This window comes from Centruroides sculpturatus, unplaced genomic scaffold, assembly GCF_000671375.1.
Source record: "Centruroides sculpturatus isolate CEXI.00-Female unplaced genomic scaffold, Cexi_2.0 scaffold70, whole genome shotgun sequence".
Lineage (NCBI taxonomy): Eukaryota > Metazoa > Arthropoda > Arachnida > Scorpiones > Buthidae > Centruroides > Centruroides sculpturatus.
The window spans coordinates 313,187-336,441 of NW_019384571.1; the positions used below are offsets into that span (position 1 = coordinate 313,187).

Below are 23,255 nucleotides of genomic sequence, written 5' to 3' on the forward strand. Positions count from 1 at the left end.
CTTCACATATTCATACAGATACAGACTTTTTACACATTGCAGCAGATCACTTTTTATTGTTTTTTAATCGGAGTCAGTTTTTTAACCGGGGCTTGCAGGGTCAACTCCTCTTGTTCCATTCTTTGTTTTTTGGCAGCTGACTTCTTGAAAAACATATCCAAGGTGGTCTGTTTCTCTCTCTCTTCTTCAACACCCGACAGGTATTGAAGAAGAGAGTGTCATTGTAGAGATCATTGATCCTGTTGGCCTCAGCTCTGTTTGGATAATGAGTGTTGGTAAACTCCTGAACCTCTCCCCATTTGACAAGGAAGCTTTTGTCAACTTTCACTCCTTCTGATGATTTCTTGCTTTGTTTTAATTGAAATCACCTTTCTGTTTTTTAGAAGCCACGATTTGGACAACACTCAAATAAATGTAAATACCCTGCACTGAGGTGATGTACGTAATATATACAAGGAAGCGAGCCGAACCCAACGGGAGCTCTGTACTTCAGATATACTAATAATATATTCTAATAATACTAATATATTACAAAAATAGCAGATTGTCATTGGTAACGGCAAAAGAGTGGAAACATCATTTGCACTTGTTTGCAGAAAGTCCATTATTCGCCTCATGGAAAGTCTGTTGTTCGCAGCAAGTCCGTTGCTCGATTTACGTAACGGCCAAACAGAAAGTCCGTTGTTTGCAGCGTCCGTTATACGAGGCACCACTGTACATTGATTTTAAGCCAATTTGAAATTAGTATCTTAAGTACCACCTGTTTACAGGATTTTTGCTTTTTTTAAGTAATATCAGAACTTCAGTACTATACTGTATTAGAAAGTTAATTTATCTATAAAATGAACAATTTTTATACAGAATTCTTTTTAATAAGATAAATTATATTAGTTAATTGAATGCACTACTTAATGTTATAAATATAAATAAAAAAATTGAAATTAAACTTGTGAACAAATTTGATTTATATTATAATTTCAAAGAGTTTCGAGTCTGGTAACACAACCATCATTTATCCATTATTGTTTTATTAAGAATGAGCAATTATTTATTGTGACGTCAACACAATGCCAGGCTGCAATTTTTAATCATATTTTTAATTTATTTAATTTAAAATACACTAATACCCCGAACTTAAGCAATAGGTGGGACCAAGCGATAACCGCATAAATCGAATTCGCATTAGTCAGGGTATAATTTCGCATATAAATACATACAAATTATTATTAATTGGGTCCGGAGACTAAAGAAAACAATAATTTAGAAAAAATGTTTAATAAAATCTTAGGTAATACATATGTATAACAAATTATATTATTAAAATCGTAAACCGAAGTTATTTTGATGAAGAAGGCTTCATAAAATCTAACAAATTCATCTAACGGCTCAAAATTTTTTTTATTCTGCAAAATTTCCTCATAGCATGCTAATATTTTTTTTTATTTCTCGTTTTGTAGAAGAAATGCACTCTTCATTGGAGTCTATATTTTATAAAATTTGTAACTCCTTTTCAATTGAACTGAGGCCTTCTGTCAAGTTTCCAACCGTCATTTGATCTGATTGAACTGGGTCTAAAGAATCAAGTTCTTCAATGTCTTGCTCTTGCTCATGCATTTCTATGAGCTTATCAATTGTCAGCTCCTGATTGTGGAAATTCAGCAGTTCTTGAGCATTATCACTATCTACTTTTAAATTTATTTGCCTGGAAAGATCGACAACTTCTTCAATCACATTACCAATTTCAACAGGCTCTGGCACTGATTCCACATGAGTTTCAGTGGTGAAAAAAAGGACACAGTTTTTTCCAGATGCCATTTAAAGTTTTTTGCAAAACTTCATTTGAAGATTGTCCAATGATTTTCACTGCATCTAAAACATTGAACTGTTTCCAAAAGTCTTTAATAGAGAGCTTGTTATTTTGTCTTATAGCTTCATGCAGATGTGCAAATGATCTTCTCATATAATAAGCTTTGAATGTTTTGATGACTCCCTTATCCATGGTTGAAGCAGGCTGGTTGTATTTGGTGGCAAAAATACAACTTTCACATGTGGGTCAAAATTAGTTAAAGTTGCAGGGGATGAACTGGTGCGTTGTCGATTATTAGTATCACTTTAAACGGAATTTGTTTAGATTCGCAATAACGTTCAACTTCAGGTATGAAGTGATGACCAAACCAGTCCTGAAAAAGGGAAGCTGCCACCCAAGCTTTACGATTCAACTTTCAAATCACAGGCAAGTCAGCTTTAGATTTATTTTTTAATGCTCTTGGATTTTTTGAGCAATAAACTAAGAGAGGTTTTAACTTCAATCACCAGCTGCATTTGTGCCAACCAACCATCACTGTCAATTGATCTTTGGTGGCCTTAAAACCTGGAAAGGTTCTCTCTTCACGTGTGATAAAAGTTCTTTTAGGTATCTTCTTCCAGAATAGGCCAGTCGCATCTACATTGAATATGGTTTGGCTGGTATAGCCACCTTCATCTATCATAGCTTTGAATTTCTCTGGATAGTAAGACACAACCTCTTTATCAGCACTTGCCGCCTCTCCACTTTCTGCAATGCTATGCCAATTACAGTGACTTTTAAATCGGCTGAACCAACTGCTACTAGCTTTAAACTCTTTATCTTTAGCCATCTTTCCAGCATCCTCTTTTAATCTCTCAAAAATCAGCTTAGCTTGAGAGCACACCGTGTTCTGATCAATAGGACAATTTTTCACATTTACTTGATTATCACACCATAATTTTAACATTGTTTCCATCTCAGCAATAATATTCTGACGTTTACGAATGATGCTTTTGAATTGACTTTAAAATTTAAAGAAAAAAAATGAACTTAGATCAAACATCTAAGTTAGAAGGCAATTTTTGTTTTTTAAATAAAACATAATGCAAAATATTATTGTAAATTTTCATAATATTGATACAATGCATAGATACTGCAGGAACTTAATTCACAAATTAACTTGCTTGCATGAGATGAAAACAACGGAAGCAGAATGTCCACATTGCACTACTCACACAATACATCAAACCAAGATTTTGCTTATTAATATAAAATTATCACTTAAGAAAGGTGTATGCAAAATACAGGTAACCCCCGTATAACACAGTACTTCTATAGCATGGATTCACTCTAACACGGTTCGAGAATTGGTACCATCCCCCGTATAACACGGCACTTCTATAGCACGGATTCACTCTAACACGGTTCGAGAATTGGTACCATCCCCCGTATAACACGGTACTTTTATAGCACCGATTTACTCTGACACTGTTCGAGAATTGGGTAAAACCCTCGTACAATAGGAAATGTAATAAATTTTTACATACTTAAGTAATAATAGTTCACGAAAATTATTATTTTCGTGAACTATTAGTACTTAAGTATGTAAATTTTCTCTTATCGCCTTCTGTCGATACACGTGGTCCTTCTCGAAACTTGTTTCAATGTTGCCAGATCGCGACGCTTCTGCTTCTGATGTTGCCGAATGTTTTTCCCTTATTCCATACTTGCTTTATTCTTCATAAGTGCTTAGCACCATATAAGGAAATTTATAAAGACCTTTTAACTAGAAGCAAGCAATCTAAAATTACATACATTTTGCAAAAGGTAAAGCATGGATCTGAAGATAATGCAGAAAAATGCTCAGAGGATAAGGATAACTTGCCAAAAAGAAAACGCTCTCGGTTAATTAATAGTGTTTTTAGTGATGATGAAGAAAATTAATATGTATCACTTTAAAAAATTTTAATGAAGATATTTATCTTAATTATGAAAATATACTAGCATGTTTTTTAATTTTTGGAACCTAACCCTCCTTTTTGTACTAGTTCTTTGTTTCGTATAACGGATTCGCATAACACGGCAATTTTTTGGAACGTAACTACCGTGTTATACGGGGGTTACCTGTATATACCTGGAAATTGGATCATATCCAAGAGTTAAAATAATGTACAAAAGGAATTTGCACATTTTTAAGCTTCTCTGCAATGGAAAAGATCCATTGACTACCAAATAGCCCCTGGAATTTATAAAATACCAATTAGGATAAAAGGTTTCAAAAAGACCTAACATGCATAAGTTCAACCAGTGGCGTGCCGTCCATGGAAGCTGTGGAAGAGCCTTTGTATTCCCTTGTATTTTCTAAAATATAAATACATATAGTGCAATTATTTTCATATTTTAATGTACAGTACTTTCAATTATTTAAAATTAATATTTTATCATAACCACATTATGTATTTTATTACGAATTTCTATACATGTGAAAAACAATAATTAGATCGCTATTATATTGTGGTTTTTGTGTTGTAAGGACAATTATAATTACCAACACTTTTCTTACAAATCACTAACAGGTTCTTTTATTTATGGATCCCAATTGATTCAGGTACAATCATTACAACGTGATGGATACAAGAAATCGCGGGGTGACGTTAACTTGGTGCGTGACAATATGTATCTTCTATACGCGTGATAAAATCTAACTTAACCTAACTTAAACCTAGCTTAATACTAAGGAAAATATAAGAAGGATAGGATAGCAAGAAGGAAAATAGAAGGAAAAAACAACTTCACCCGGGACTTTCCTCATTCTTTCCGATATGATTTTGCGCTCTAGGTCGGATCCTTTTCTATTGGCACTCTCTTCCCAACTCTTACTGTGTCCTCGGATCTAGGTTTGGATCTACTTCCTTAGTGAAGTAAAATGTCTTCAGTTTTCCTGTCGTTGGGCCTTCAGCCGTGGGGACTCTGATTCTTTCCAGTCCGTCACTTGACCCTCCCGAGAAGTCTCTCTTTCTTCGGCTCTCAGTCAAGTCCGGAGTTCACCTCGACACGTCTTATTCTCCCCGTGTCTCCCTCGATTCTCTTCTTTTCTTACCTCTTCCGTCCCCTCTACACACCCTTCTTTGTTCTCCTCTCTTAGAGGGGAGTAATTTCCTGCACTATTGTTCTTAGCGATTCGCAGAATCGCTAAGAACAATAGTGCAGGAAATTACTCCCCTCTGAGAGTGCAGTCCCCCCTAGAGGCTATAACGGTCATGGAATGTTCTAGAATGAACACACAAAGAAATCGAAGAAATAGGGAAAGAATATTAGAACTAAAAATATGTATATACCAATAATAATAAAATAAATGTATGCCAATATGGCCACCGGCCACAATATATTCAAATATAAATTTGTATATGCATATTCCCAATTGAAGTGTTGTATTGTTGAATATGGGATAGCTTCCACGGCAAAAATATCTGAATTGTGTAAAGCAGCCAGATTACATGCATTCACATGTGACTGTCAGCCATAATATTGTATATGTCTTTAATTTTATTTTAATACTCTGCTTTTCCTTGTTTTCTAAATCCTTCTTGGAATCTTCACTCTGAACCATTATTACTCTTGGGTGGGATTAGTTGTTCTTGGAAGTTTGATAGAACAAAAGAGTTGAAGATGCTTGGGGCAAAATGGCCAGTGTAACAAGAACACTTTTCGGCAAGATCTGGGAGAGGATGGGTGTGTAAGGCAAAGCTCTAGATCGGAGAAGAATGAGATAAGAGACTATGAACTCAGAGAGATTGAAAAGAGAGATCAACAGGCAAGAGAGTTTTGAAGACACCTTGAAAGATCCAATAGTTTCGAGACCTAAGAATAGGTATGACATTGGTAAAGCTAAAGAACGAAACATTAAGTTAGCGTCCTACCCAAGAGAGTGCACCGAACAAAGAAATCTTGGGTATTTCCATTCCTCCCTACTTCCCTTGTTTTTTTTCTTTCTCTTTTCTATATTCTCAATTTCTTTAAATTTAAGTTAGATGTAAGTTAGCTGTAAGTTTCTCAAGACTGGAATATTAATTGTTACACACAGTACCTTTTGATACTGTTAAAAGGTGCAAAGATAACCCCATTTGCATATACTTTGGTAACCAGATTTGTAAAGTTGGAATCCCTTGTAAGAACCTATTCAGGAAGAATAAAGAGTACTTCATGGACAAAGCATCTTTGTACTTCTTGTTGTACCATTATGCTCGCGCATCATACTGTCTCTCATGGTGAACATCACACACATGTGCTTTACAGAGCACCAACCTCTGGCGGTTTAGCTGGTGGATGCTACACACCAAAATATTGTATAACACTTCCAATGATTCTATCCAGGACCGGCACAGCTTCCCTATCATCAAATGTCACTGCACGCCACTGAATTCAACCAAAATGTCACTTAAAAAATGCATAACAGAACACAACTTGAGTATAGAAAATAAAAGGCAATTCATTGTCCTTTCAATATATGCTAGGGAAAATGATATTCAAGCCAACTTACAACAAGAGAAATTAATTATAGAAATAAATAAAATGGAACATTTCAGGAAATTGGAGGTGCTGGAAATCTTTAAAGCAAAAAAGCAAGAATTTGTATCATCTTTAAAGAAAAAAAAACAAATTTCCCACACATAGTAATCCTTTATGATACATTGTTATAGAAGACTTATTACATCAACTACAAGTGGAGACATTCCATAGATTAGAATTTGAATTTATACAGATATTTTCTTCAGTGCATTCCATTTTTGAATATCAAAACAATTTGAAGCAGGTTTTAGAGGTAGACTGAAAAAGTTTGTTTGTGTTAATTTTTTCACCATGCTGGGAGAAACATAAGGTTAGTGCATTCATTATTTTACCTAGTCTTTCACAAAACAAATAAATAACTTTATTAATACAAATGATTCATCTTCAATCCAACTCATATCTACAAACCTTTTATCGGTGCGCGTATCATCACACTCTGCAACAGTTACAAATGTTTTCAAACCATTACGGTTCTTCTTCAGGTAACGATTCCCTAATGGAATGCAGTTCAAAGTAGTTATGAAGTATGATCCGGAACGATGTCCCGACCCAATGACGTCGCTGCGGACTTGCGCGTTATGCATGGATCGTTACCTGAAGAAGAACCGTAACAGTTTGAAAATGTTTGTAACTGTTGTAGAGTGTGATGATAAGAGCACCGGTAAAAGGTTTATAGATATGAGTTGGATTACAGTAATACGGTGCAGATATTCCACCATTTTTTTATTCATCTTCTTCATCTGAAGCAACAGGCAAATGCAACAACATCCATACCAATAATTCAGGTATGTCCAGATACTTCAGTTGGTTTACATCCATTTTGTGGAATTGAATGTGTGATGCAGTAGTCTTTGATTGTATAGCTAGTTCAAGTGGATGGATCAACAGTGATTGACTGTCTATGGTTAACATTAAAAATGGTGCCAGAAATTGTCAAAATCTACCAGAAGTCAATGCCAAAGATAGAATGAATGGGTACCACATGTGCATTTATTGTGTATTTAACAATACTTATGTGATTACAAAGACAAGTATTGACTTATGACAACAAATTGAAGTATATATCCAAGTTAGAGATGAGACCATTGATTCATATGTGGAGGACAAAGAGTATATGTGCATTTGATTGGGATTTAATATAAATGAGACAAAATATGACATTTTAAGTTGACTAAGAAGCAGTCAACTAATGTAAGTCATAGTGGCTCTACACATGTGGGATTTAAAATTTTTCTTTTAAAGGAGAAAGTAAAGATATGCTACAGACAGGGGCATATGCCCCTCTTTTTTTTGGTACATTGGGGCATGTGCCCCTCATTTTTTATCATCATATTATGATTAATTAATAGATTTAATAAAATTATTAATTGACTTTTAAAATGCATACATTCATATATTTTGTTATATTATGATTTAAGTAAAATGAAATGAAATTTTAATCTTACTCTTGTTTAACTTAGGAAAAAGAATGAAGAATGTACGTTAATACCATATCATATTGCAAAAGTTAAATATCCATAATTTATTGTTCGTTATTATGAGAGTAAGCTGTGTTGAAGAAATTAATCTGACTATTTGTATATTTAGAGCCACATATATTGAAATAAAATGCTAATTATTTTAAACTATAAATAATTAATTTTATCATGCTTAAGCTTTCTGCATTTTTATTTTGTTTTGAAATGGTTTAAGAAAAGCTTGCTTGTATTATTTAAAAAAACATTATTACATTCACTTTTATTTATTTCATATTTTAATATATCTGCAGCAGTTTGACATAAGGTAAATGCACCGGTAGTGGACACTTTAAGGAAAATTTTTCGACTTTTTTGAAACTGGACCCCTATTTGGAAGCCTTATGGCTTAAAAATTATATTGTCTGTTAGACAAAATCTTTCTTCACTCACTGTAAGGATTTTAATTATGTCAGTCTCGTCGAATACATTTTAATTTAATTTATTTTGTAAGGTTGAAAATGTTTCAGTAGTGGACATTGAAAAAATTGAGATATTTAGTAATGGACAGGCATTTGCACCAGTAGTGGACAAGGAATATAGAAATGATTATATTCAAGATGAAATCGTTTTTATTTTTCACAACTTGCAGAATTTGACAGTCTTTACTATAAAGAACAAGAACACTATGTTAATTATAATGACAACTCATAATTAAATTAAATTAATTAAAATATCAAATTGTACAAATGTAAATTTCATGTGTATAGTTTGTAATGTTTATATGAAAATTGAACTAATAAGTATTATGAAACATAAATATAAAACATTACAAAGTTAGTATAAGAAACTTTCTTATTTTGTTATTGTTACATTATTCTTAACGAATACAAATGTTGAAATAAATGAGATCAGTTTTAACATACTGGAATGGATTATTGTTACACTCAATATTAAACACTTAGAACCCAGTTTTATACTATTATTTTTAAGTTACATTTAGGAGAACTCAAATATTAACGTCAGCATAGTTTAAGGAAATATTGTTGCATTGTTAATTTGTGTTGAACTACTTATCTATGTCAATGCCTTTCGAGAATTGACAGTGACTCTCTCTTCCAAAAATTAGAGGCTTAGGAAGCCTCAAGTCAATTTGAGAAATATTTATCGTTTGTACATCTTTTTCATTTTTAGCAAATACGCTTTTCATCCTATTTATGTAATTAAACACAATCACTTCTGCGATATTATCACTGATTAAACTGGTAATTTTGCACACACATTTGTACTTTCTTTTCTTACCAGACAAGGTGGCAACTACAAAATCATTCTCATGCAGGATGTTTGATTCCCTTTCCTTTTCAATGGTATTCCGACTCTGTCTTTCGGACATATCCTTCCTCCGAGTCCAATTTAAAGTCCCTTCAATACTTTCTCCCCTTTCTTCTGTATCTTTCGATTCCTTAATTGCTGAACTTGGTCCAATAGTTTCGTTTGAAGGGGGTTCAATATTTTCCTGAAACTGCATAATGTCGTCTTCTTCTTCTTCATCTTCCATAGTGTCTTCTACATCTAAAGTAACATCGTTTGTACTACTACCATCCGAGGGAATCCAAGAACCTTCATCTTCTGATGATGTCTCTTCCTTTCTCATTTTCTTCTTTCGTTGCTTTGTAGTCTTCATTTTCATTTTCATAGCTTTCTCTTCAGCTTTCCTTTTATTCTCAGCAGTCTGTTCTTCCTTCTTTCTCTGTCTTGCCAAAGCTCTCTCCCTTTTCAGTTCTAGTTCCACTATTTTCTTGTTTTCCTTATTTTCATAATATTCCTGCCAAGCTTTTGACGTAACTACAGAAGGTATGATTTCCTTTTTCTTCCTTTTGTTAGTGATTTCCCTGGGTTCTGGCCAGAGAAGTGACCTTTTGAAAGGACTAGGTACTGTTTCAGAGATCTGACCGTTATTGCGACTATTGTGTGTACTTGTGGCAACAATGGTATTGCCAGTGTTTGAAGTACTAGGTCTTTCATTTTGATAGTGGTAGTCATTATGAATATCATGAATATATGAATCACTGAATGCACTGGTGTTACTGACATCATTTATCTCATGGTTGCGATTGACTTGAGCAGTTTCAACCGTCGAACCTTCATGTTCTGATTCATTATTGTTGAAGGATTTGCTGTTGTTTCCAGCTGTTACTTGACTCATGATATCTGTCTTCATCTGGTGCCATAAATTGAACAGGGACTTGTCTGTAGCCTCAACATCTTCAGAAGAAACTACAGTCTCAAATAACCCCACTTTCTCAGGTCCCATGTATATTTTTAATGTTTCAAAACCAACTCTTACATCACTTTTCGTGAGAGTACTGTCTGACTTCTTCTTGCACATTATTTTCCTACTTAGCATACCGGGTGCTGTAGGATCCCATGGCACCAAACCATGTTTTGTCCACTATTGAAACACCTCATTTCAATAAACGGACATTCACGGTTTAATAGTGAACACCCCCGTCCATGACTAGACAGAGTAACCAAAAAATGCTTGAATCAATACTGTATGTTACTTAACATTAGGTGATTTAATTTTTGACTTGATACTGATTAAAAGTGAAAAGTTCATTTTCACTAGTTGTGGCCACCTCTTGTCCACTACTAAATATTTTTGTTTCATTAGTGGACATCTCATTCAATTGACTTGGAAAATAAAAATACTATCAGGAAGGTCTTAAAACATACCAACAAAGCTCATATTAATAGTATATCACCAAAAAACTTCCGTGAAACTAACTGTTAATACAGCAAGCGTGATTTAAATTACCTAGACCTTAAGGAAACAGACAGCAGACTCACTTGTCTTCTTATATCAGCAGGAATGCCATCACTAATGAGCGCAGGAAAACATCCCATGATGCACTAGAAAAGGATCAGTGCGAGTTACCACCACTAGAGGGTTCTGTCTACTGAATGATTTGTATGTTTGAACAGTGAAGCCATCAACAACCTTATTACTCATATTTGAAGTTCAAAGTGTCCACTACTAACGCAGTGTCCACTACCGGTGCGTTTACCTTACTCCTGTTCGGACTTTCACTTCACCGCGTGCTCCGAACATTCTTTCCATGATTGATGTTATTGTATATATTTCTGTAAAAGGAACTCATGACATTGACCTTTGGATTCCTTCACTGCCGGTATTCATTCCTCCAGCATGACAACAACAACGCTACTTGCGGATGTAATCGGTGACCGACTCAACCAATCTTCTCAAGAAGTATGGCTTCAGTAGCCTCCTCACTGGTGACCCGAACGTGATCTCTGCAAAGTAGTAATTTGGACGACGTAACCTTTACGGCGGAGGATCTGGACAACATGATTCCAGTGACACCGACTGATCCAAAACCCAAATTCCAGACTTCATATACAAGAATCCAGGTAGGCCTCCCTTTTTTCTTTCATGCCAGTCAAGCAGCCAAACAAAGATGATGGAGCCAGAACCCACCATCGAAGTGAACATAGTTGCCCTCAGATTACCCCCATTTTGGGACAAGACCCCAGAGTTATGGTTTGCGAATATCGAGGCCCAGTTTGCTATCTCTTGTATCACGAAAGACTGTACCAAATACTACGTGGTCGTCTCCGCTCTCAATTCCGACATTTTGAACTATGTGAGCGACATCGTTCTCAATCCACCTGCCAAAAACCATTACAACACGCTTAAGACACAACTACTTGCCAATTTCTCAGACTTGAAGCAAAGGCAAATCAAAGCACTATTCTCGGACATCACATTGGGAGATGAAAAATCATCCCATTTACTGAGAAAAAGGAAGCAATTAGCCAACAACAAATTGGGGAAGATTCCTAAAAACCTTATGGCTACAGCTACTGCCACAACAGACTCAGGCGATCCTGGCAGCCTCCAACGACGGCTTAGAAAACTTAGCTACCATGGCTGAGAAAATACGCAAAGTAATGTATGTGAGTGTTAACGAAGTTCAAAAGGGCTCAGATAATACCTGAGGCCAGTTAAACGAGCTCCAGACACAGGTAGAATTTTTAAGTCAGAGAATCGAACAATTAGCCCACTCTTGAGAAAAAGATAGACAGGGAAAACCGTGCTGATTGTGGTGCTCAAAGACACAGAAAGGTGATGCTAGCAACCAGTGTTGGTATCATCAGAAATACAAGAGAGAGGCAAAACGCTGCCATGGTCTATGCTCTTTTCGCCAGTTGGGAAACCTTTAAGGAAAACGCATGAGATGGCCTGCTTTGATTTCAGACCCGATAGTAAAAGCAGTTTATTCATCTTCGACCCCACTTCTAACCATGAGTACCTGGTAGATAGCAGAAGCGATGTGTGTGTTTTGCCTTTCTCAAGGAAAGACATGCAAGACAATTCCCATGCCGTGAGGCTCTATTCGGCAAATGGTGCACCAATACGAACATATGGTACCAAGTTAGTCAGGCTTGAGCTTAATCTCTACCATCATTTCCAGTGGCCATTTGTACTAGTCGACGTTAGTAAGCCAATTATAGGCACCAATTTTCTGCGGCACTACAGATTGCTAATTGCCTTAAAAGGCACATGTCTCTGCGATTCAATTACAAACCTATCCACTATGGGTAAAAAAACCAAGATGAAAATTCCCCAAGTAATGCTGATAGCCAGCTCGGCATACTGGAGTATCTTGAAAAAGTACCCTGACATTTTCCGCCCTTACCCCACAGGGACACCCAGGACACCCAAACACTACACCATACACTGCATTATAACAAAGGGACAGCCAGTAAACCCCGCTGACTGCACCCAGCCAAACTTGAGGTGGCTTGAAAAGAATTCCAATACAGTGGAACCTCGGTATACGATGACCTTAATCGGTTCCTGATGTTTGGACTTATACCGAGTAGAACGTATACCAAACCAACCTTTCCCATAAGAAGTAATGTAAAAATGATTAATTCATTCTCATGTAAAAAAAATGGCTGGCTTTAAAAACCTCGCTTTCCTGGCTATCAGCATGTATCTTTTTAGCTTTCTCGCAAATAATTGCTTCTGATACGCTGTCTCTAGCACACTGTTTTTCAGTTATCCACAGCAAAAGCAATTCTCAACATGATCTAATGTTTAGAAATTGATTTAACCCCTTTCGAAACGTTAGCAGATTTAATAATGTCTTTATTTTTCACGATTGCTGATATCGTCGTTCACAAAATATGGTATGCAACAGTTAAATCTCAAACACAGATGCCACCTTCATATTTCTCAACAATCTCTTTTTTCAGTTCCGTTGTGATTCTAGTCATTTTTTTATTTTTCTGTTGCCTTTTTGCAATTCACGATTAATAAAAATAATAAAATTTTACTTACGATTTAAAATCAGAAAAAAATTTAACAAAGTTATAAACTGTGGCACCGCAAACGTCTAGTCTGATCTAGTACACCGATAGTGCTACTTGTTCATAAATGGCGTGTATAATTGAATTAAGTCGTATACTGAACAAAAGTTGTATACTGAGCAAAATTTGTTTTGTCCAAACAGGACGTATTCCAAATTGGATGTATTTTAAAGCAGATGTATACCGAGGTACCACTGTATATGATGGAGCACAAAATTTGCAGGCCCAGCACCTCCAACTGGGTTAGCCCATTGCACATGGTACCCAAGACAAATGGCGAGTTTAACCAACAGGCGATTACTGAACATTGAATATGATTGCTATCCCCGACTGCTACCCATTATCACATCTGCAAGACTTCTCCTCTTCCTTGTTCAGTAAAACCATGTTCTCCAAAGTTGACTTAGTCTGCACTTACAATCAGGTACTAGTACATCCTAAAGACATCCAAATACTGTGATCACAACTCCTTTCAGTCTTTTTGAATTTGTATTCATGCCGTTTGGTTTGTCCAATGCCTGGCAAACTTTCCAACGATTCATTAATTAAGTACTCCAGGGACTCGACTTCACCTTTACATACCTAGACAACATTTTAATCACTAGTGAATCTAGGGAGCAACACAAGAAACACCTGGAAACCATTTTCTGTCGCTTATCTGAGTACAGTGTCAGTGTAAACCTGAGCAAATGTGTATTGGGAGCCTCAGAACTACTGTTATTGGGATATTTAGTTAGCAAGGATGACATTAAACCACTACCCCGAACGAGTAGACCCTATACTATCGTATAAAATTCCAACAATGGTTCGCAAGCTCAGGCGTTTCCTTGGGCTACTTAACCATTTTTGTAGGAACATCCCAAACACAGTCCAAGCACAAGCCCCACTAAATGAATTATTAAAAGAATCAAATCTTAAATCCAACAACAAAATCCAATTGGCTGAGGAGACAACCAATGCTTTCCATCACTGCAAGGAGAAATTAGCGAACACGACACTCCTGACACACCTCAATCCAAATGCACAATTGGCACTTTTTACTGACACAAGTGATATTGCCATTGGTGGTTTCCTAAATCAAGTTGATACTGCCAACAGCACACGTGAGATGCAGGCACTAGCTTTCTTCTCTGCCAAATTAACAGAACCACAGTGAAAATTGTTCGTTTTTGATAGAGAGCTTTATGCCGTATACTTGTCAATCAGGCACTTCACACACATGCTGGAAGGCAGAAAGTTTACATGTCTTCATGGACCATTGCCCACTGACTTTTGCCTTTAGTCAGAAGCCAGAGAAGTGCACACCTAGGTGTTAAGGCACCTAGATTTCATAGGGCAATTTAGCACTGACATCCAGTACCTCAAAGGCAGTGACAATATACCGGTGGACGTATTGTCATGATTCGAAATGATCGAAGTGCCAAACGCAGTAGATTACACAAGCATTGTGCAAGCTCAGATCAGCGACCCCGAATTACAACAGCTACTTTCTTCCAATACAATCTTGCGCTGAAGCAGATTCCATTAACAGATGCAGGCCCCAACTTATTGTGCAATATATCTATGGACAAAATTCGCCCGTATATCTCGGAGAAATTCTGTAAACAGGTTTTTGATGCCACGCACAATTTGGCTCATCTCGGGATATTAGCTACCACAAAATTATTAACCAGCCATTTTGTTTGCCCTCATTCAGAAAAGACTCCCATATTTGGGCCAAAACCTGCATACCATGCCAATGAGCGAAAATTCATAGGCCCTGTCCAAAACCTTCAGGACCCTGATGCTCATTTTGAACATGTCCACATGGACATTGTAGGTCCCCTTCCACCTTCACAAGGTAGCACATATTGTCTCATGCTCATTGACAGGTTCATCCATGGGATGGAAGTTTTCCCAATTGCCAACTGTACCGGAGAGACTGTTGCAAAGGTTTTTTACGGTCAGTGCGTTATGCATTACAGTGTACCAGAGACAGTCACTATCGATCAGAGTAGGCAATTCAAATCACACATATTCCGAGCCTTGACCAAACTATTGTGCATCAGCCATATCCACACTACAGCTTTTCATCCAATGGCAAATGGCCTGGTAGAGAACAGCCACTGCAGACTCAAATTGGCTCTCAAAGCTTGCTTGACCGAACATTGGGCAGAGGTCTTACCGTCAGTGCTGCTAGGGATGTGAGCTGCCTTTAAAGAGGACATCAAAACAACAACCGCTGAACTCATCTATGAAACGACTTTACGGCTACCTGGCGATTTCCTTGCCCCTACACTACCAGACTCAAATGCAGCAGCTTTTATCCAACACCTCAAAGAGCTGATGCATCAACTAACACAACTAACATTAATAATTTTATAATTTTTTACCTTATAATATGATGTTATAAAGTAAAAAAAAATTATAAAATTATTAGTATATTAGGTATTCTGTATTAATGTTGGAAAATGTATTTGTGGTGTTTTTAATGGCTGTATTTTAAAATCTTTCCAATGTTACCCGTTGTACACCGTGGTTTTAGAAGACAGAACCATAGGTATCGTATAAGTGTGACAATTTTTAAGTATGATAGTTTTATGTCAGTAAATATGACCTGCATACAAAGAGTTTTGTCATGTTACTAATTATGTTTTTTTAATAATTTGTAGTATTGCACTGAAGAGGGACTTAACATTTATATAAGTCCGAAATGCATATGTGGAAACAATAAAAGAAGTGTCTAACCTGAAAGCTGTAATGATAGTCTACCGAACTTAATGTCGGATTAAAGAGACATACATACATTGGAAAATTTAATTTAATTTTTGTAAATAGTCTAAACTTCAATTATGAAGAAGTTAACAAAGCAAAACATTGCACAAAGGCATACATCAAGAGGTACTCATACAATATCGAGATTCATGACACATCAAGATGGAACCTATCATAAATCTACACCAAGGGTCGCCAAACTTTTTTGATCATCAACACCCTACAAGTTTTCAACTCCTACCAAAAAGTTTGTTACAAGCAAAACAAAGTACTTACTATTCTAATACATTTAATTTTGCATTTTTTTTCATTTATTGTATACAGGTATTTGTTAATAATAATTTTTGTAACTGACAATCAGTGCGACAGATAAGCTTGATCCTTAGCTCTTGATCCCTTATACTTAACTTAAGCTTGATAATTGACCCCCAATAATGTTATATCAACCACTTTGGTGACCTCTGATCTAGACATAGATTTATGATATGTCCTGTAAAATATTTGACCTTTTTTAAATTGTGATGTTAAAGAGTATAAAGCTATTGTCATACTCTTGACAGTGTTTATAGCAATAGTTTATACAGTAAGATATTGTATGTAGAAATAACATTTTGTATATTAAAGGTATTTAATATAAGCATTATGTAATATCAATGTTAATAAAGAACTTTTTTGTTTTTTATGCTGTCAGCATTTTTCTACCAACATTCCAGCTATTCTCCATTGTAAAGGTTGGGAAGTATAAGTTTGTCAATAGTTTGATTCCTGACGTTCTTCAGCAATAAGATGCAAGCCAAACTCATAGCCAAGAGCAAAAAGTGACATTAATTGCAACTATGTACTGTATTACAAAATATGTTGCCCAACTACAATTTATACAATCAAAATGAAGTTGCTAAATTTTGAAATTGTAATTAATACTTCCATTCAAAATTTGGGATATACAGGTTTTGGGAGAAAATTATTTGAGTTAAACATGGAAAATATATTGAATTTAAGCTGAAAATGCAGGGAGAAAATAAATTTCGAGATAAAGAGGTTTTCAAGATAAACATGTTTGAGATAGACAGGTTCAACTGTATTAGTTATTAATAAATATTGTAACCTCTGATCTTTAATTAACATAAAAAATAATTCCAGTATTAACTTATATGTTCATTAATTAATTAACTGCTTTTTTTGGGTTGCTAGATAGCTGAGGTGCCCTGGTTTAAGTCCAAGTTGGAAACTTCAGGAATTTCTCATGGGCAGTCTGTCTCAGATATGTCAGACCCATCTTTTATCATTCAGTTATTGTGGATCTGTTGAACCTACAGAATAAAGGCTCTGTTAGGATGGAAAGAAATACATTTAATATTAAATATTTTTTAAGTAAGAATAAAAAAAAAATAAATGCTGTTTCAGAGTTTACAAAACTCAATAGTAGTATTACCATATTTTTAATAACATAGCTTATGATTATTTTTTGATACACAAGCAAAGTATGTTCATATAAGGTGTGTCATTACATTTTTACTATGTGCAGATATAAGATGAAACAGATTAAAAACTAGTTTCTTACTGAATTACTGGAACAAGTCACAAACTATCAAGAACTTTTAAAATCCAGTAACACAATTTAATGAAAACATCTAACAAATGTCTTTGATGTTGCCCAAGGTCTGTTTCAGGTTTTTAACCAACAAATTTGAAATTAGAATGTGCAGAACAGAATATATTTGAAAAATTATTTTTAAAAATTTGGAATAACACATAACATATATAAAAATTTAAACGGTAGATAATATAAAAATCATACAATATATAACTAACCCATATACAAAAATTTATTAAGCCATAACTAATGATGAAGAGAAATTAATATATGTTAACATTGCCCAATTTTTCATAAAGATACCTCCATGCATATGATACATTGTTACAGTCTTTAAAGTTAATGCATTTGCCAATCAGGCTGGCCTTGTATATTTTTAAGGTTTCTAGGTTCCAAATATAAGCCATTTGAAGGGACTGCCTTATTAATTTGGCATTTTAGAGCTTAGCACACAAGTCGGGGTCAGTGGCCTACATGGACAGGGTGGTGGTATGCCTTTTGTTTACAATGTGGTACCAATGTTCTTGCACCTTTTTTGTATTGAGTGTTTAGTCAAACCAATGTAAAGTAAATCCTTTTCAAACCTGTTGTTTCTGGCCAGAACAGTGTTCCAGTCAGAGACAACTGGTTTGAAAGGGATTTAGTTTACTGTCTGTTCTGCACATTCTAATTTGAAATTTGTTGGTTAAAAATCCGAGCACACCATGGGCAAGGTTGAAAACATTTGTTAGATGTTTTCATTAAATTCTGTTACTGGATTTTAAAGGTTCTTGAAGGTTTGTAAGATGAAACATCTTATACTTTTTTTATGCTCATTAAAATGCCTGTGAAGTCCAGCCATGTGAAAATATGTATTATGATTTTTTTGCTTACAGCACCAAATTCCTGATAGTGATTTTTGTAACTATTTTTTCCATGCAAAGTGCTTCTGCATATTTCAAAGACATTAATTTTGGTTGCTCTATATCTCTGCAGATGACTGAATAGGGATACTTATGTTCATTATGCATAATACATTACAGTACATAGACATAGACATATATTTTATTTGAATACATTGTACAATGTATCTGGGTGCCACAACAGGTATAATCCAGTACTATCCCGAGTGAATGATACAAATTACAGATACAGTTGTTTAACGCATGACAAATGGAGTAAAGGAGGTTAAATACTAGAATAGAAATTAGTTAGTAACAAAATATACAAAATATTTTGTTACTTTGTTGTGTATTTGTCTCTTTAATCCGATTTTCAGTTCGGTAGACTATCATATACAGCATTCAGGTTATGAACTTCTTTTATTGGTTTGTCATATGCATTTCAGACTCAATTGTAATTTAAGTCCCTCTTCAGTACAAACTCAGATTCTGTTTTCTAAAAACCTTGGTGTATAATTGGTAACGTTGGAAAAGATTAAAAATACAGCCATTTAAAAAACACTTCAACTACATATTCACATTAATACGTTGCACACTTTACAAATGTTCATAAAAACCTTTATAATTACAACTTTTTTCAAGAAAAAATATTTTGTTACTGTTGATAATTCCATGTTATATGAATTCCATGTTGTACGAGTCACTTAGATTTTACAAATATGTGTGCCGGGCTGTGAACGGCTCACATATTTTACAAATATAAGTGACTGGTACAACATGGAATTCATATAACATGGAATTATTAACAGTGTTACAGGGGGGTCTACTGTATTAAGTTTTAATTATTGATTTATAAATTGTATTANAAATTGTAAAACTCAATTTTTTTGTTCAAATTTAAATTGTAAAACTCAATTTTTTTGTTTCAAATGTTTTTATAATTAAAAACATTTTTCATAACTTTTTAAAGTTGGAAATTTACAGTCTAAATACAGAAATTAAAATTTTAGTCCTTTGAATATTTTTAAGAATGCATAGTCTAAATGGCTACTAGAACTTATGAATTATATGTAATATAAATAATAAAAATCTTTATGAGAAAATTATAAAGCTGTTTCAGTACAAAATTCAACTACTTGTATATAACAGTTAAAACTTATATTGAAGTATTTTTATAATGTATAAAATTAAAAGAAATTTCAAAATTCTAATTTGTATGAAGATTAGATGGCCCCTCCTAGAATATTTATATATTGTAAATATAATGTGTTCAATAAAAATAAAACCACTAGGTTTATTAAATTTATTTTAGATAGAGAAGTGGATTATAACCAAATTTTATGTATTTCAATTTGTTTTTACATTTATATACAAAGTATCAAGGTCTAATATGAACAACAGAATAATTTTATTGAAGAAATGAGTTTCTTGAAGTGTTCAATAATTATAAGATCACTTATGAATAATGGACAGAAAATGATATTTTCAAGATTATTTATGAAAGCTAATAACTAGAATGCCCTCCTTTGTTTATGATTACTTTGAAAATTCTGTCCGTCAGCCACTTGATCAACTTTTGTAGAAAATCCCAAGAAATTTATCCCATATCTCAATGATTGCAGCCTTCAAGTCAATGGTATTATCATATTGCTTTCAATTTGCATAGACTGACCTATCCAGAAGTCTCCAGACATTCTCTATAGGGTTCAAATTCAGTGACATGCCTGGCCAATCCATGATATGAACCCTGTTGGCCAGAAATCATTCCCAGATAATGTTGATGGTATAGATGGAAACATGATCTTGCTGGAATTGCCACTGATAACTTCCAGTCTTTCTCCAAGAGAAAGTAGATGTATTTCTAGCCTGCTAGATGTAACCTTTAGCATTCTGCCTTTCTTCAGAAAAGGCAATATTTATTTTCCACTTGCTCTCCAAAGGCAGCCTGAAACTATCATGAAACTTCCACCAATTTGTCATTTGGAATAGATTTCTCTCTCCTTTCTTAAATCATGCTAATAGTATTGGCACCATCAGGCCCATCTAAATTGAACTTTTTCTCATCTGACCACACTACATTCCTCCAATGTTCCTTCCAGGTCACATGCGATTTCTGGCCCAAGTCAATCTGGTAGCCTTCTGCTTGTATGTGAGCTTTGATTCAGACTTTCTTTTGGCATTTTAGAGATGATTGACAGCATGAACTACATTCCAAACTGTCCCTGAGCTTACTCCATATTTTCAATAGAGTTCTCCAGTATTTTCAATAGAGCTTGTTCTATTTGTAATTTCCTTTAAAATTGCTCATTTCTTATGAGAACTAAGTTTTCATGGCCTTTCTGGGGTCTTTTTTACTACTACTACTACTACTACTACTACTACTACTACTACTACTACTACTACAAGGATTTTCAAGAATCACATTAAAAAATATGGCAAAATTAAAGATTACCTTAAACAATTTCAAATTTTTAAAACTATTTATTATGTAAAAATGACAGTTTTTAATATAATAGTATTTTATTTGCCTCCCCAAAAAATTATATACTGTATATATATAACATATACACATAATCAGCAAATAATCATTCATTAATTTAAGAGCAATCATTAAAGAACAAAGTTTGATTTACATATTTTAATGTTATTTGCTTTTAATTAAGCATTGATATAACTATAATGTATTAAAATCAGACACATTGATTAATTACATTTAGTGCTTTTTAAATGCATGTTATTTCATATTGGAAGTTTTATTAAGTATTTATGTTTTTTTTTCTCTGGGTACAGAATTAGGGAAATGAATACAAAGTTACATATTCATCTTAGTTCTGTATTTAATAACAGTTGGTTATAAAATTTGAATATACAAAAATACTTATAAAACAACTACTTTAATAGAATTCAAAAGTTGTCTGTTGGAGATTTATATAAATACCATGTATATAAAGCCTTATTAAAATTAAAAGAATGACAAATTTATATTTTGGGGTTTTATAAAAACCAAAAATTTATTATTATTATTTAAAATAATTTCTTTATAAAAGAGAATTTTCTCAAAATAATTATTACAAAATTTCACACATTTTTAAGATAATTATTTTTCACTTTCAGTATCTACTTTTTTTCTTTGAGATTGAAGATATTCTTCTCTTTCTCTATCCAGAAACTTCTGGCATTCTTGAGACGTTGTGAATAGGTTCTTTAATCTCTTTAATAAATTATTCTTTTTTACAGGACTTATTCCTTTTTGTGCTATAGAACAATATTGTTTTCCATTAATTCTACTCTATATAGACTGTCGACACTTTTTTATACTAAAATCATCTCACCTTTTTCTCTTTTCTCGATTCTTTCTAATAAATATGCTTCCCATTCAACATCGCTATAAAATAGTTTTTTAAATTTATCCATTTTCGTTAATATCATCTCATCACTCGTTTTATCGCTATTTTCTGCATCTTTGGAAGATTCGCCGCCGCCCTCATCCATTTGGAAGATTCGCTCTTATAAATATATTGTTAATTTTGCCAACAAATATTAAATTATTTTTAATACCCGTTTTCTCAAAAAATCTTTTCGTTTTATTCAAAAATATTTTCCTTGAACATCTGAAATCATTGTGCCGTTCGTAGCATGCTTTCCCTAACCCCATCTATATTTAGAAATGCTAAAATTATACGAAATGTAAATAAGAAATTAAATCGATAATTCTTTTTAAACCGAAGAAAATAATAATAATAAAATATTTAATTATCATCATTTAATTGCTTTATTTTTTGCGTTTTTATACAATGATTGACGTATAAACGGTTTTTCCTAACTACTTTAATGCATGAAGGAGAAACCTCCTGGCGGTGATTGTAGTAAGAACAGAATTGTTTTGATGCTTTGCAAGAAAATATGTTTACCTTATTTAAAATATAAATAAGAACCATAACGGAGTGTACCTTTAATGTAAAAATATTAAAATATGCTTGGAATATCTTATGGTTTTTTTTTTCATCGAAACTAATATTGGCACTAAAATAATATTAAACTCATAAAATTGTTTAAAAGAAGGTCATAAAAACATTCATATCATAGATTTAATAGGCGTAATATTCTACTTTCTCGAAAAATGGCGTGATACACTTTAAATAAAACATAGCGTAACTAGAATTAGGTAAAATGTTTGAAATAGAATTTTAATTTTTTTTATTAATACAAGAAAAAATGGGATATTCTCAAATATACCGTGGTATGCAGTATATAGGAGCGAATTATATTCTTTTCTATTGATCGAAACGCGTTGGTTACATAAAATATACTCACAGTACATAATCAATATTAATAATAGAAACTGTAAAGATAAATGAATATAAACATGAAAATTAATCAATGTAGGAAAATAAATTATGAAAAATACAGTATATGAATTAACGTGTCGTTAAATTTTAAAAAACGCAAAAAATTACTTATTATGTAAAAATTATTTTCTCATAATTCGTGTAATTTTTTATGTATCGATATAATTTAATATGTTTTGATGACACTAGAACGATGTTTATGTAATGTATTTTATTACATTGTAATATTGGCAAAATTCGATTCATTTTGGTATCAATGTGAGATTTTCTTATCTAAACTCAAATCAAAACCTTGGCATGTTAATTCTATATAGGAAACTTTAATTCGATTTTTTTAGACTCCCGCCTTAAACTTAGGTTATAACACTGGAAATTAGTTTATATCTTATCAATAAACATGAGTCACTAAATAAATACACAAAAGACTAATTAAAGTCGCGTACACAATTGAAACTTATCCAAATATCAAGC

At 33.7% G+C, this 23,255-nt stretch overlaps 3 protein-coding genes across 4 annotated transcripts in view; 2 read left to right on the forward strand and 1 right to left on the reverse strand.

Annotated features, from left to right (window-relative positions):
- LOC111624173 (chromobox protein homolog 1-like) overlaps positions 1 to 8,773 on the forward strand; it is a 41,527-nt gene extending 32,754 nt beyond the window's left edge. For both annotated transcript variants that reach the window (XM_023366981.1, XM_023366979.1), the window contains exon 5: positions 7,816 to 8,773. In XM_023366981.1, the coding sequence (XP_023222749.1) occupies positions 7,816 to 7,827 (12 nt within the window). In that variant the 3' untranslated portion in view covers positions 7,828 to 8,773. The remainder of the gene's footprint in view (positions 1 to 7,815) is intronic.
- Positions 8,774 to 11,291: 2,518 nt separating this feature from the next.
- On the forward strand, positions 11,292 to 11,765 carry LOC111624186. The gene has a single exon (XM_023366998.1). The coding sequence runs from the start codon at positions 11,292 to 11,294 to the stop codon at positions 11,763 to 11,765; it is 474 nt and encodes a 157-aa protein (XP_023222766.1).
- Positions 11,766 to 21,457: 9,692 nt separating this feature from the next.
- On the reverse strand, positions 21,458 to 22,152 carry LOC111624168. The gene is made up of 2 exons (XM_023366974.1): positions 21,768 to 22,152; positions 21,458 to 21,690 (listed from the first exon to the last, which is right to left on the reverse strand). Exons 1-2 carry the CDS (start codon positions 21,925 to 21,927, stop codon positions 21,533 to 21,535), a joined length of 318 nt encoding a protein of 105 aa, XP_023222742.1. The 5' UTR covers positions 21,928 to 22,152; the 3' UTR covers positions 21,458 to 21,532.
- Between the last annotated feature and the right edge of the window lie 1,103 nt (positions 22,153 to 23,255).

Coding starts and splice junctions, on each gene's coding strand:
- LOC111624186 (XM_023366998.1), top strand. CDS start 11,292: ATGGAGCCAGAACCCACCATCGAAGTGAACATAGTTGCCCTCAGATTA.
- LOC111624168 (XM_023366974.1), bottom strand. CDS start 21,927: ATGGATGAGGGCGGCGGCGAATCTTCCAAAGATGCAGAAAATAGCGAT. Junction 21,691..21,767: donor AATCGAGAAAAGAGAAAAAG/GTGAGATGATTT, acceptor ATTGTTCTATAG/CACAAAAAGGAATAAGTCCT.